At 35.0% G+C, this 16,607-nt stretch overlaps 1 protein-coding gene across 1 annotated transcript in view; it reads right to left on the bottom strand.

Annotated features, from left to right (window-relative positions):
• The window catches only part of LOC128541162 (integrin alpha-M-like), a 45,950-nt gene extending 30,330 nt beyond the window's left edge, over positions 1-15,620 (bottom strand). Inside the window, exons 1-6 of the mRNA XM_053511420.1 lie at positions 15,572-15,620; positions 10,325-10,433; positions 7,467-7,567; positions 7,290-7,360; positions 6,212-6,326; positions 5,982-6,109 (exon numbers count right to left, since the gene is read on the bottom strand). Coding sequence (XP_053367395.1) covers positions 5,982-6,109; positions 6,212-6,326; positions 7,290-7,360; positions 7,467-7,567; positions 10,325-10,433; positions 15,572-15,611 — 564 coding nt within the window. The 5' untranslated portion in view covers positions 15,612-15,620. The remainder of the gene's footprint in view (positions 1-5,981; positions 6,110-6,211; positions 6,327-7,289; positions 7,361-7,466; positions 7,568-10,324; positions 10,434-15,571) is intronic.
• Between the last annotated feature and the right edge of the window lie 987 nt (positions 15,621-16,607).

Here is a 16,607-nt window from a genome sequence, read left to right as displayed (position 1 = left end):
CTTCACATGTAGTCAGATTGTTCCACTGGGCTGAAACTGTAGCAGGTGGAGTTATAGCACTTTTCAAATCACACTAACTATACACTGATATGAATAACTTTGAATGATGAATGTTAATATGATCTCGGGCTTGCTCCACATTATAAAAGCAAAGCGCGGAGTTTAGTCCGAGATCAGGGAAGTACGTGATGTGATGGAAAATAGGCAGTGGCGGTTCTACACTGAATTGCTCCGCGGGCGAGACTCCCTGCCGCCCCCCGTCAGCGCCACTTCTAACCAACCCAAACCCTGTCTGAAGTCTGCTCGGTCTTGTTAATTTGTTTTAAAAACCCCCAATTCTGTGAATTCCCCCAGCAGCGAAACCGGTTTGATGACTTTACACCTGTTGTAAAGGTGAGATGGGAGATTACAGTAACTGTGGGTGCGCTTTACCTCGGAGCGCGCTGTCGCGTTGTATTCAATGGATAGACTAAAACAAAATCATGTTTGCTTCAGCATTGGAAACAATATTGTATTAGGCTAACTTTATTAAAGATTATACACTTTTGTATTCTTTGTCCACACACGTGGGCATCTTAAAATTTTTAGATATTGATCCTTTCTCGATGCAGCAAATTTTCTGAGCAAATTAATAATAATTTCCATGAATGAAAAGCAGGAAGAAGAAAAGGTTAATAAGAAAAAGCTTTGGAGGTAAATGCTGTAAAATGCTTCAAATGAACAGATTCTGCCTATAACAGGTCAGGGACAGTGAGGCTGGACCCAGCATTATTTCATGTTAATATTGACCACCATAATAATTAAAATAAGTAACTAGTTTACTAGCGTGAGCTACTGCTGCTACTGATTTTATTTCAGCTTACCTGTTCAGTTTTATTGCCATTCCTTTTAAAATATTGTCTTTATAGATTTATATGTTGTTTGTCTTGATGTTCTTTTTTTTCGTTTCTTTGACCCAATATATGTTCAGTGATACTTCAAATAACATGTTTAAATAGCATTGATTTCTGTATTGTGTTATATTTTTATACTAGTAACTGGTGTTAAAATGTATCTCTACATTAATGAGCCAATGTATTATGGTGTGGGCTGCTGTGGGCCAGGAAGTCCAGGGCCACTTTTTGGTCCCAGTCCGCCCCTGTATTAACGAATGGAGTAAGCGCAGTCAAAGCCCGGGGATTCTGTGTTCCGCGAGGGCCAGTCGTGAATAGCTGACACTCAATGACAGCCAATGAAATGGAAGCATTTTTGCCGCTTTCCACGTGGTGTGGCGTTGCTTAAATAATATCCGTATAATATCCGTATATCCTATAAAATCGTCCAGACCCTGGTTCGAATCCCGCTCTGGGTGAAAATGTAATAAATGTGAATCCTTTGTTTTACACTTTTTGCTTATGATAATCATTAAATTATAGCAACTGTGAGGTGAGTGCTAATGTGTTTCATAGCTTAAGCAAAAAAAAATTCTCAATTGCAAAAATGCATTTAGTACTGAAGCATAACTTGATAATGTAATGGCTATATCTATGGCATTTTAGCAAATAGCACCAGCATATTGAGCACTGGCTGGGAATTGAACCCGGGTCTCCTGCATGGGGAGCACATCACCTACCACTGAGCCACCAGTACCCATCTAAGCTTAAAGCGCATAAAAACAATAAAACAATACTGTTATAGGCTAACGTCATACATCTTTGTAGTCCTTTTGCACACGCGCGGGTGCGTTACAATAATAATAATAATAAATTCGGAGAACTACTACTACTAATAATAATAATTCTGAATGAAAATTATAAATAAATACATAACAGTTTGAGCTTGACACGTTTATGAGCTCTGTCGCTTGCTGTCAATAGGCGCCTAAAAGACATAACATTTTTCGGCTTCAGTAGACACACAATACTTTAGACTGAAACACAACTGCCCCCTACAGGTATTGAAGGGCATTTTCACAGCTTGCCGCGCGCAACCTCGGCAAGTCGTGGGATCCCTTTTCCGAAAACGTGCATTTTTAAAGGCCAGGGGCCTCATGTATGAAACTTTGCGTAGATTTCATACTTAAAATGTGCGTACGCACATAAGGCAGAATTTGCGTACGCACAAAAGTTTTCAGATTTATAAAACCGTACGTACGCCAGAACCTGCGCAAGGTTCGCTTTATAAATCACAATTATCTGAATATTGTGCGTAGGTGCACGTGCTTATAGCTTACCCCAATCTCCTCCTGAAATAACCATATTTGGAGGTTAAGACCGCCTATTTTGAATATGTATGATCTCCCTGCATATTAATACGACCGATAATTGTCATTGATCTGTTGGCTAAAAATGGAAAAACAGAAACGAAAAGCAAAAAAAAAGAAACTTCACCGACTGCGAGATGGAGGTACTGCTGTCTGAGGTGGAGGGCCAAAAAAAAGTTTTATTTGGTGGGCTCTCTGCGGGCATTTCAAATAAAAGAAAGATGGTAGAATGGGAGCAAGTATAACAGAAGCAGTCTATGCTGTTACATCGGTGCCTCGCACAGTCCAAGAGACCAAAAAAAAAATGGTCAGACTTAAAAGTAGTCGTAAAAAAAAGAATATGTGCACACAGGCGCAGTGTTGTAACAACTGGTGGTGGTCAAGGAATTCAGAATTCAGAACACAATTCCAAGAGAATGGCTCTTGGAAATCGAAATCGGCTCATGAGCCAATCATCATCATGAGCAAGGAAATCTTCACGGTCTCTGAAAACACGCTCCCTCCGTAGAGCGTCATTAGCAAGGTCTTCTAACAGTGCTAGAGCATCCATTATGATGATATGTTATATACGCACATACCTTTTTAGAGCCCATTCATTAAAAAAAAGTTAATTCAAAGTATTTGCACTTGGTTAAGAATGCTGATAATGATAATTCAGGTTGATGCAATTTGATTAATTGGGTGATGACTATTTTAAATAGTTATTGCTATTTGGGCCAGTTGGTGTCGCCAAAACACATACTCTTTTAAAAGAGTGCGTACGCACGGTCAAGAGCATCCTTACGGTGCGCACTTATTTACGCCAAGTTTATTTTTTATAAATCCCGATATGTGCGTGGAAAAATGCGTACGCACATTTCTATGCCCATTTTGGGCGTACGCAACGTTTATACATCAGGCCCCAGATCTGTAGGCATTTGGCAGATGCTCTTATTCAGAGCGACTTACATTGAGGGTTAAGGGCCTTGCTCAAGGGCCCCACAGTGGCAACTTGGTGGTTGTGGGGTTTGAACCTGGGATCTTCTGAACCGTAGTCTTAACCACTGAGCTACCCCTGCCCTTTCCCTCTCATGTGCTCCGGAATTGTGGGTAATCGTCTCCCCTGCTGGGTCTTAATGCTCATCTCTTACTGGTATAATCAACATCCGTGCACATGTGTACTGTTTACTATTACTGTGACTGTGTGTGTGTAAAACACATTTTATTTTGTGTTCGGAAGCGCGTGTGTTCAGTGCATGTACTGTTTCTTATAACACACGTGTGTGCGTGCGAGTAAAGTAAAAGAAATTTTCAATACAGAGGTTAAAAATCCATTTTCCTCCCCAGCTCATCGCGGTGTGTGTGTGCGCGAGCGTAATTTGACACTGTGCCGGCTATATGTGTGTGTGTGACACACACACTTTGCTCTACACAGAAACACTGTTCTGTCGCGATTTTTTTCAGAGGTGGGGTGCAGGTCCATTTGTTTGTTTGTTTTTTAAGAGCAGTGATTCCGTTAGTATGCGCTCACATGAGTGTCAGTAGCGATGTTCATTGCTAATTTTCAGATAAAACAGTGCTGCGGGAGAGAGATGTTGATTTATGACCGATGTTTACGGAAGTGTAGTCCAGTGTGGGAGATGCATTGTGGGTAATGCAGTCTGGTTTGTGTAAACGCGAATGCGACATGTAAGCTAGGATATAGAGCCTGAGTTTTTTTCTTCAGTAGTTTTTTTAGTTGGATTTAAGTGCAGGATCCACCCGAAAGTTTGTACTATAGCCCGATAATGCAGCGAATAAAAGAACAGGCATGCATCGACCAGTTTGTCCATCTCATCATTACACGAGGATGAATTAACAGGCTGTTACGCTGTCACGAGCGACATTAAAATAAAGCAGAAAAGCTTTAATAATTTAGAAAAGAACAACAGTCTTTCCATTATTGTGTGTGTGTTAAATTCAGACGAAAGGAGAAAGTTTTACTGTGTAGGATGAGAAGGGGGAGACAAGAGGGGCTGAAAGGAAGAGTCTCCACTTACTCTAGCCTCACACACACACACACACACTCACACACACACACACACACACACACACACATACATACAACGCGCCTGCACACACAAACGGAAACACTTATCTGTTGGGATTTATTTTTTTTTCTTTTTTGAAAGGTAAAGTGCAGGTTAATTTGTTTTATTTTTACTTTATATTTTGTATTAATTATTTTTATGTATTTATTTTAATAATAAATGCGAATCCAAGGTTCCACTGTAGTAATAAACTATTAGTAGTAACAAATGCCACTGCCATCCGTAGATCATTAATTTTGCCCCAGAGCAGAGACTGTACTGCATAAATATTAACTAGTTTTAGTTTGTTATGGTACATCAACCTTCCTAGACTACATAAAACAGTTATGAACATTTACATAAAAAAACTAAAGAGAGAGAAACTGGTGCATAGTCATACAAAACTACAGTACTATTAAATTAAATTATTTAATTAATAATGTTTATGTAGATTTTTATTCTACTCTTATAATCCTCCCTAGATGAAAGCCATGGAAAGGGCCAAATGATAGTTTTGACAATTGCATGTTTAAATGCATGTGTTTTACTTTGATGGCTTCAAGTTGATGTAAATAAGCTTATATTTTGTTAATAAAATTGTTCTTAAAAATGTGACATATTTTGCAATAATTTTGTATGGTTAGTTATCAGGGTTTGGGTGTAACACTTTACAAAGTTTGTGGGGTCCTCGGATTACTTTTTTGATGTAATGAGTAATCTAACGCATTAGGTTTGCCATTTAAGTATTCAGTAACTTTTTTTTTTTTTTTATATATAATCTGTTATTCAGACAATTTATGTAATCCGTGAGCCAGTCATTCCCAATCCATTAGTGTGTGTGCGTGTGTGTGTGTGTCATCCTACAAGCCCCGCCCCCGATAACTTGTCCCATCTGTTATTCCTGCTGTTATACCCCTATCTCACCAATGTGGTTTGACTACGCAAGGACATCATGATTAAGTTAATCATGAAGAACCGTACTTACGGCCGCCACGCAAAATTGCATAGGTGAGATTGGGGTATTAGTAGTTACTGTAACAGATTATGGGCCAAACTTCGCTGAGTGATGATGGTAGAATAATTATAAATGTCTTGACAATGTGCAACATGCATGAGGAATCACAAAGGAGTTTTCATTTCTATTACTTTTTGAAGACAGTAATTTTGTTATGTAATTAGTTACTTTAAAAAGTAATGGCCCCTCACTCTGTTAATTATAGTCAACCCCAACTAAATAAATAAATACTTCACTAAACCACCCCCCTTGAATTTCTTTTTACAATTCGATCACTGACTGTATGAATGAGCCTAGCAAACTAAAAGTTACTTAACATTAACGCAGTACAATCTGTGCTCTGAGGGCATAATGTCTTAGGGTACTGATGGTACAATACTTTTACCAAGTAACTTGGACTGACATGACATAACTTTAGCTAGCAGTTTGTAAAATGTAACTTTAAACCTATTTGCACTACTTCTGCTGCTTTGTTCTTTTTATTAAACTCTTTTTGACTGTGGATCCTGACTCTGCCACTTTAATCGAAACAATTTTTCATTGGTACTTTATAGTTTTAAAATGATATACATTATGTTTTATTTTTATTACATTAAAACTACAACTACAAAAACAGTCAAAATGTTTGCTTTATTGTTATTTTAAAACAGAAAAGCAAAGATCTTTCTGTCCATACCTGAAAATCCCAGTCTTTTAAACCATTCACCATGTTTATCACAAAATTCTTCATTGTTTTAAAATCCCAGAAGTTTATACTTCCAGAGCCGTCCAACAAGAATGCGATGTCTGTTGGTGGTGGGCAAGCTAATAGTAAAGAAAGCATAAAAATAAATATATAAGAATAGAGAATATTGTAAAGTAGAAAGTATGGGGTTTTCACTAGTGCTAGCTCCACATATGAAATACCTCTCAGAGTATTTGGTATTGGTCCTGATGTTTTTTTGCTGTTAATCAGTGTAAAACACATGCCGTTGTATGTAGTAAAATTCTTACAAACCTTGGGAATGGTTGGGCCACAGACCTAAAAAAATATTATTTGAGATAATCAATAATGTACAGTGATGAAAAGAATAAATGATTAACTAACAGCACATTTCACTATGGATTCACCGATTAATTGGCTTTTCACCAGTATTAGGAAATATTCACCTTGTTAACTGCTATCAGCCTATTGGAAAATACGCTGCCATTCATCAATGTCAATGGCCAAAGTCTTTCTGTTGTGTTGCATTAATTTAGCACTTGTTTTTTTAACTGTAGTTTGACTGGGACAACAGTAGCCTACCTAGCTGCATCTTTGGGAAAGATTTAATAGCTGGCACTACAATACCACCCAAAACAGCCCCCTCTGTCCTGACGTTCTAATGTGGGTGATGTAGAGCATGAGCATCAGTACAATGTTCCACACAAGTCTAGTATCAATGACATCATTTGTGTCCATCATTTGTACAAAGAGCAAAATTTAACATGGAGGTTAATTAGAGCAGCATCATAGCACTCTTTGTGTAAAGACATATTTAAGTTTAGCTTTATTTATTATTATCTTATTATTATTATTATTATTATTATTTTTATTATTATTATTAATATTATTACCCCATTATTTTGTATTACTGTATAGCCACAGTACTAAGCTTTAGATTATATCACTGTGCACACAAGAACGTATTCTTTGATATTACCTTACCAGCCATCAACCAAATTCAATGTCCTACAATTTTAAAGGGGAACTGTGAATGGTATAGGGAACAAGTGAACAATGGGATTTTATTTCATGAAAGGAAAAATTTCCCATCAGTCATTTCATCTTGCGGGATTGTGAAATCCTTATTATAGAGGACGACATAATGTTAATATAACACAATGTAGTCCTTAGTATTAGTATCCACAGTATTACACAGGCAAGTAATACATCTTGTAAATTAATCAAATAATTTAAACCTTACCTGAGTTGAGAGACAGAATGATTTTAGCTGTAGCTTACCACTACATTTGAAGACTGACGATCTTTATTCATTGAAAGTCCAAGGGACATGTTGACAGCCTCAGGGGGTTCTATGTGCCAAGATTTAACATTATATCAAATGGAAACCCCTCTTTAAAGAATATTTTGCAATATCTTATGACTTATGACTAATAAATATTGCATAAGCAGTAGTACCGTTCATTTGTATTGGTGTGCATCCTCCTTGTAAAAACTCACAGCTGTACACTTTGCCAGTCCTATTTCCACTTCGGATTAAGGGATCACTCACAATTAAACTAAGGGATACAGTATAAAGGAAAATGTTAGCCATATGAACCTACACTCACCTAAAGGATTATTAGGAACACCATACTAATACGGTGTTTGCCCCCCTTTCGCCTTTAGAACTGACTTAATTCTACATGGCATTGATTCAACAGGGTGCTGAAAGCATTCTTTGGAAATGTTGGCCCATATTGATAAGATAGTATCTTGCAGATGAGGGGGATTTGTGGGATGCACATCCAGGGCACGAAGCTCCCGTTCCACCACATCCCAAAGATGCTCTATTGGGTTGAGATCTGGTGACTGTGGGGGCCATTTTAGTACAGTGTCATGTTCATTGACAACTCATTGACAACTCATTGTCATGTTCAAAAAACCAATTTAAAATGATTCGAGCTTTGTGACATGGTGCATTATCCCACTGGAAGTAGCTATCAGAGGATGTGTACATGGTGGTTATAAAGGGATGGACATGGTCAGAAACAATGCTCAGGTAGCCCGTGGCATTTAAACTATGCCCAATTGGCACTAAGGGGCCTTAAGTGTGCCAAGAAAACATCCCCCACACCATTACACCACCACCATTATCAGCCTGCACAGTGGTAACAAGGCATGATGGATCCATGTTTTCATTCTGTTTACGCCAAATTTTGACTCTACCATTTGAATGTCTCAACAGAAATCAAGACTCATCAGACCAGGCAACATTTTTCCAGTCTTCAAATGTCCAATTTTGGTAAGCTCGTGCAAATTGTAGCCTCTTTTTCCTATTTGTAGTGGAGATGAGTGGTACCTGGTGGAGTCTTCTGCTGTTGTAGCCCACCGCCTCAAAGTTGTGCATGGTTATTTCAGTCAAAGTTGCTCTTCTATCAGCTTGAATCAGTCGGCCCATTCTCTGACCTCTAGCATTAACAAGGCATTACTGCCTTACGACTGCCGCATACTGGATGTTTTTTTCCTTTTCACACCATTCTTTGTAAAAAAAAGAAATGGTTGTGCATGAAAATCCCAGTAACTGAACAGATTGTGAAATATCTGTAAATACCTGTCTGGCACCAATAACCATGCCACACTCAAAATTGCTTAAATCACCTTTCTTTCTAATTCTGACATTCAGTTTGGAGTTCAGGAGATTGTCTTGACCAGGACCACACCCCTAAATGCATTGAAGCAACTGCCATGTGATTGGTTGATTAGATAATTGCATTAATGAGAAATTGAACAGGTGTTCCTAATAATCCTTTAGGTGAGTGTATTTTTATAATCATCCCTGAAACATTATTCATTTTTTTACTGCTTCTGAGGTTCACTAGCTTTGTTTATTTTATTAGCAAACCATAAACCTAGTAATTTAAATAAATTAATATATATGTAACAAAATAAAACAACATCTTCGACATGTTAACAAAGCAAAAAAAATGTTTAAAACATTCTATACTTTGGGCTTCAAACATAAATATTATTAGTTGATGTTTAGACTTAGTTCAATTACAAACAAGTAGGTGTTTTACATGTTGGTCTTTGTGTGTTTAATTTGACCCATTAATAGTTTATATATTGATTAATGCATGCGCTTATTATTTGTCATCGTTTGCTATTTGCAGTCATGGAGCATTAATGCTGATTATTTATGGTTTGTTAATACAAAGTGATAGGCTAAATAACATCATATAATTACCATAATTAAATCTAGTTAATAAATATGTAAGAACATGAATCATGGTGTTATATATTGTTAATCTAAAAGCGTTGACATGAAAGAGTTCTATTTTAGTCCAAAGTGGAGCCTAAATCTTGGCTGGATTATATACACAATATTATCTTCAGAGAAATGAAGATAAAATGTGTTAGTCATTGCATAATTTATTTTAAGTAACTTTTGTATTTAGCCTGAATTGATTATTCACAAATGTGGTTTTGTAGATAAACATCTACTATATATTCCTGTCATGTCCCAAAATTACACCTGAAGCTATGGTTTACATAAAAACCTAGGCTAAAAATGCTCAAATTCAAATCCTCACAACTTCAAAGATTTCCCTTATTATACATTTCTGCTATCTATTAAATGTTATTTTCAATAGCTAGTTTTAATATCTTTAATATCTAATTTTTTCTAGGGTTCAGAAATTTACACACATCATTAGTATTTAACAGTATTGCATTTTAACTGCTTTACTTAAATTGAAGACCTGGGGTAGCCTTCCACAAGCTGCTCATAGTACGCTGAAATATTTGCTTATTCTTCCTGGCAGATCTGGTGTATCTAAGGTCAGATTTGTGGGCCTCCTTGGTCAGATGAATTTCTTTCCTATAGAAGTTGTAAACAGGCTTTTTTCATGATATCTAAATGTTTTACCTTTGTATTTCTATATAACCATGTTTTCATGCACTCATGATCCATTTTCTGAAGTGCATCAAACCTTTTCTTCCAGGAAAATTTATTTCAAGATGCTGACAATATGATGTTGCCACCCTATGCATCTCAGGCAGGGTAATGTCCTAGGAATTAACATCTCACCCTTCTTCCACCATCATACATCATACATAGCACTGATTGTTAAGGCCAAACAATTACATTTTTGTTTGGTGAGAGAACATTCCATCAAAAGGTTAGCACTAATTGACTGTGCTCAATTTACCACTAATGTGAACAAATTAGAAGTGATAATTACTTTGCCATAAGAAATGTATGTAAATGTGTATGAAGCATGAGTTACAGGAGAAGGCACATGTCAATGGAGCATTATGGCCATTGGGTTTCTTACCTTGTGTTGTCTTTCTGTATCACTTTGTAGCCAAAGGCTGTGTTTTGGTTTTGTTTGAAATTTTTCCATGGATTTGGATCAATGTTAAAAGCCACCACTGACTGAGACACTGTAATTGAAAACCAGGATACATAAAATAAAAATTTGGTTAGATTGGTTAGATAACTATAATTAGAGTACATTTAATTAAAAGCATTTTACATAATTAGATAGACCCTAGGAATTGTTAATCTACAGTAGCATAGCCTTTAAACTACTGACAGGACCTGGTACTGAATTACTAATGATAAGCCAGTTGTAAACCATCAGTTTTTAGCAGAAGTGTATAAAAGCTGTATATATCCATTCTGAAAACTAGTGTATGCAATAATCAGTTCCTTACCGCCTGTATGTTTGTTTAAATCAACTCTGAATATACAGTATGGATTTTGGATCTATATGGATCTATCTGCTAGACCTAGTGATACAGCAGAAGCAGAAGATTAGACCTCTAAAATAAAGAACTTATACCCTAATATCCTTTAATGTTTTTCACAAAAATGCTCTTTCCTACATGAACTGCTAAAACCCCCTACCAGCAGCCACACCCACTTCCTCATTTCTCAATAACTGTCTCCAATAGGTTCACTTGCCTTTTTGTTACACTTTTATTTTAATTTACAAGCATTTCATTGTAATCCATTGAAAAGAGCACAACAACAAATGATAATTATACATCTTGCAAAGATATTCATTCCAAATTATGTAGAAACACTATTGTATTAGAAATATAATTTATGTGTAATTTTTCTCATTGAAGATTATTACTTTTACAATAAAAGTAAAATAAAACAAACACTAAAATATAAATAATAAAGATATCAGATATCACGTCTAAATGTATGTTCAAATGCAAATAATCATAGTAGTGGAAGTTATTATTTTACTTCTGTTTATAGAAACCTTTGCACAAACTATATATTAATTAACCACAATCACTGCTTAATTCCTGCACAGTTACATTCCTCTCTTAACCACAGCAATGCTTCAATAATTACAATTGTATATTTATTAAAAGCAACAAATCAAGCTTTTTATAAATTTGTACATGTTCCATTTAATAAGATGGAATGTCTGTGAAAAAAAATTAGTTCCTATTATCACCAACAGCTATAAATTATTTCCCTCACAAGCTTCTCTTTTCTTTCTTTCTTTTTTTTTTTAAATTTGCAGCGTATCTTGTTACAAAGGAACCATTTGATTAAGTAGTATTAAATACACTGTTTAAGTGTTCTTTCACGATAAGTCTTCATCACAGAACACTTAAAAATAATAGTTTTCCCTCAAAACACTGACAGTGACTGGTGCAAAGACATCATTGCTCTAAATGATTTTAACAAGATGGCATCTCAGACTATTGTGGATCCCAGACAGTTCTTACGATTTGCCATTGTAATTTTGTGGCTTTCTCCAAACACGTATGAAAAAAACCATATTGCTGTTTTATTGCACCGAGTCGGTTGACTTATGTTTTTATTCAGTGTAAATTACAACTAAGACAAGATAAAACAACAGTGGAGAATAATGTCCCAAAGGCCCAAAACTGGTCGATTATTTTACTCACAAGCTTCTAAATTATAATATAACTATATACCACTACTCCTCATTTTACAAATAGTCTTTAGTCAGTGTAACGATACAGAGAGATAGCAGAGAAAGCGTTAGGGGACATGCAAATGGACCATATAGTAAAAACTTGAAAGCAATTTGTGCTGAAGCTGGAGTTTATGACTTTCTAATCAGTGGCTCAGAACCTTAAAAATGACACCACTATAGCTCTAGTAAGCTGCTCCAATGGGATACAAATTGACAACTTTTAAACAGCTTCACCAATAAGACTAGACAACGTCTTAATAATTGACTTGATGAGGATAAAAATTAGCCTTAAGGGACATCAGACGTCAACTGAACACCTTGTCCAACTAAGGAAATATCTTTTCATAAAAATGTCCTTCTTTCACTAATAAAGTCACAGAGATTTTTAATGCATGTGCCATTCCTTAATAACATGGTTTATATATAAAAATGCCCCTTTGTATATGAACTGTTATAGCCCCTACCAGGCAACAAACCCACTTATTAAGTTCCCAACAAGTGCCTCCAACACTATCACTTGCCATCTTGTTACACTTTTATTCTGCTTTAATTTTGCAATTCATTGTCATTTTTGTACTTATTTATTCATTTTGGTCTTTTTAAATCTTATTATAGCTTAGCATCTAATCCAAAATCTGTGGAAAGACTTATGCTTTTCTTGATTTTACACATCACACACATCTCTCTCTTGAGAATCTCAATAAAGTTTGCACCATAGGGTGATGGTTGCTCTAAATAGAAAAATTTTGCCTGGTCATTGGTCCAGGAGTGTTTCATTTAATATTTGCTGGATATTTTTCTTCTTTTATTAAAGAACATTATCAGTGTCTATTTTTTTCAATGATTATTATTATCAATAAAATATTAACAATAAAAATGATTATTTTAATGAAAGAAAATTAAAAAAGGAGGTTCAGAAAAAATCTGAAATAATGATATTAAAACATATCAGATATCATGTCTAAATTACTTAAAGGAACCATCAAACCTTTTGCACAAACTATATTTAAATCTACCACAATCATTGTTTCAGTCATGCAATGTTACATTCCTCTTTTAACCACAACAGTTCTCCAATGATTACAGGTTTATACCTATTTAAAACAAAAAAAAATGATTTTTATTAAATTGTTCCTTTTAATGATGTGGAATGTTTGTGAAACAGGTCAGTTCCCATATCACCAACAGCTACAAATTGTTTCCTTCACAAGCTTCTCTTTTCTGTTTTTCTTTCTCAAAACTAAAAGGACCAACATTTGCACCATTTCTTGTTACATAGAAACCACAAATTGCAAGGTATTCTTTAAGCACAGAGGCATTGACATGCTGTAAAAGTCTGGTCATCTCAGTTCAAGTGAGAAAGTGACATTTATTTTATGCTAAAATATCAATCAAGTGTCCACATACTTATATTTATATATGGTCAAATGTGTTGTGTACAGGCCTGAATAAATGCTTTTATCCATTTTTTAAATCTATCCTTTTTTTTTTTCCTTTACTGGTGACGATTTAATATTACCATGAAGACAGGCCTAGCCTCGACTGATGCAGCTGTTCTCTAAGCACTTTGAGTGCACTCACTTAATAGTTCAGGACTGGAATTTCCTACAAATTTTTAATTAAATCAGTATGGCCGCAAAACATTTCCTGATATTTGTTATCACCCAAATGAGGATGGCTTTGTCAGTGAGTTTTTCCTTGTCACTGTTGCCCTCAGCTTCCTCATCAGGGACAATCTGATAATTTTGAGTCTATTAACTATTTTCTCATACATTTCATACTCTTTTCCATAATATTCCTTTGATTCTGTAAAGCTGCTTTGCGACAATGACAAAAAAACACTTTATAAAAAAAAAAATTGAATTGAATTCAATAATAAAGAAATAATATACTTATAGGCATCCTGTTACAGTAAATAACTAAATATGAGTGGGTGTGATGTGTAAGGCAAATTAAAGGTAATCTTAATTAATAATGATGCTTAATGTAATGTAATGCTCAGCGTGATCTCTTGCACACAATACCTAACCTATTTTTTTTTTACTTCTCATTAAGACAGAAAAAATATAACGTCATGTTAGTCAAAAATCAAAAAGTCCTCTGTCTTCATGACTTTTCATTGTGAAAGTTACAACTTTACCTTTGACAGTGGAAACTCCTTCCAACAAGTGTTCATTAAAAAAATGTTACTTTCCACTTGAAAATAATTTGATGAGCAATGTTTGAAACAATTGTAAAATTTATTCACACTATTTGGAGGCCTGTGACCAGATCACAATAATTAAATTCTACAAGCACATGATTTTTGGCAAAGTGCACCTGATTCCAAAATGTAAATAATTAATTATTGTCTAATGAAAAAAAAAAAGACACAATTTTTAACTGTGTTTAATTTGTTTAACTGTGCTATTCGTCACATAGGCTATACATTACTGCACAGTAAAATTCTTTTTTTGTATATCCCATCACAGCTTATGTACTTACTCTTCTCCTTCTTTTTGGTATGATATGCCAAATAATTTCTTAAAAAAATTAATAATCTTTAATAGTTACGTTTTTAATACAATAAAGATATTTAGGACTTCAAGTCACCATAACCCATACCTTTGATATGCTTATTGCTTTTAAAAGTTTTTTTTTTTTTTTTATATCTTAGAATTTTATTCTTCTTGTTGACAGTTTTAATCATTTTATGTGAAGCATTTGCCATACATGTCTCTGTAAATGAGCTGTAGAAATTATGAAGATTTAGAACCACTCCGGAAGCAATTGTCTCTTCTGCCTTAATAAAAAATATGTAAAAATAAATTTAAGAAATCTGGGGTATTGTGATATGAAAAATTACAAGTTTACTGAAAAACATAATTTTTGATAGGACTGTGTAGCAATCATGCAAGAAAAAAAAATTGAATTGGAAATGAGAAAGAGAATAAAGAAATTAGGAAGTGGTTAAATCTTGTACATTTCCTTTCCTGCCATAAATGGGCATTTTGAATGTAACCCTGGCTCTATCCAGCACCCTGGATAGAGCTGCCAGACCCCAAACAGTGGGGACCAAGAACATCACTTTCTCCGAGTGTGGATCTACTGAGCTCTCTCCCCATGTGCAAGATACAAAGAAAGAAACAAAGAGCACTTGTTCCGCACAATTGTGTCTTCTGGCATCTGCGTTCACCTGACTTACTGACGGCTCAGTTACAGCTAGATTTCCTGGTTAAAATCAATTTCCACAACAAATGGCATGTCAATTATACAAAATGACCAAAATGACCACACACACACACACACACACACACACACACACACACACACACACATAAATGTACATGCAAAAATACAATAGATACCAATACAATAAATAGGTGTAAATATAAAGTTTACATCATATACAGTAATAAATGCAACTTGTGTAAGTTGTAGTAACAATGTCTTAAGAGTAAAAGCAGATACAATTTAAAACCACAAATTATTTTAAAAATAGTGTCCTAAATGTGGCTGTGTATCAGACTTGTCTCCCTGCCATAATACAGAGATCAAAGTGGATCTAAATAAAAAATATATGAAATTAATAAAGAGCTATTTCAGATGTAAAGATACTTAGTTTGGTCTTACCAGAAATCAGGAAAATATACAAAGGAAAATCTGAATCCATGTTCAGTAGTGTCACTGGGTTCAGAATCACTGGGGTGGTGGATGCAAAAACGTACCTGCTGAGGAAGTACATCTAAAGGAGGTGTAACCATATATACAGCTGTGGGAGTGAAGTATGTATATCACTAAAAAAAATAACAGTTGGCAAAATCAAAACAAAATGTACAATTCTTGTGGGCATAATGCAATTACACAACTTATTTCATTATTTAGTGTTTGGGCTTTTTTCTGTATAGATTATTCAGTATATGTTTATCTGGCAGTCCACCTCTAAACCAGCATCAGTTCAATGAAATGAGTCAAAATAAAAGGCCAAAGGAAAGAAAAGAATGAGAGAAAAAAAAAATAGGGGATTTTATAAGCAGCCAGTCTTTGGTGACTTTGACCAAGATGGCTGTGTGCGCAAGTGAGACTCAGTGTATTCCCAGATTTTGTAGATTAATAATCATTACTCTACTGGCTGCAAGTTTATTCACTCAAAATAACCTTGCATATGGCTCATACTGTATGACGGAAATTACAGAGATCCAATATGGAATTTAGATAGAGTTAAAAGTTTCGAAATCAGGCAGGGGGACCCTTCTGAACATTGTGGGTTAATTTTAAACGTATGTCTGGATAATATACCAAAAGCCGCTTAATGGAGATTAAAAAAAGGTTTATTGAATGTAGATATCGTTAAAAATCTAAAAAAATTTAAATGTATTTGGACCATAACAATAATGGGAAAGTCAGTACTGCCATATTATAGGATACTGCCAAAGCTTTTTTGAGAGGGAAAATTATGAGTAAATCTGCAAGATTGAAAAAGATTAAAGATGAAAAATTATTAGACTTGAAAAAGCAACTTAAAATTTTGGAGCAAACACACAGCACTAATAATGCAGTTCCACATTAGTGCAAATAAGATCCGTCAATGAGGAAATTTACTAAATTTATTGTAAGGAATTTGAGGAAAACTTACTGTAGATTTATGAAACAAAGACACTGATGCAGG

Source organism: Clarias gariepinus, chromosome 14 (genome assembly GCF_024256425.1).
Source record: "Clarias gariepinus isolate MV-2021 ecotype Netherlands chromosome 14, CGAR_prim_01v2, whole genome shotgun sequence".
NCBI lineage: Eukaryota > Metazoa > Chordata > Actinopteri > Siluriformes > Clariidae > Clarias > Clarias gariepinus.
Note: the sequence above shows the minus strand (reverse complement) of the source record. Positions and strands in the feature narration are given on the sequence as shown.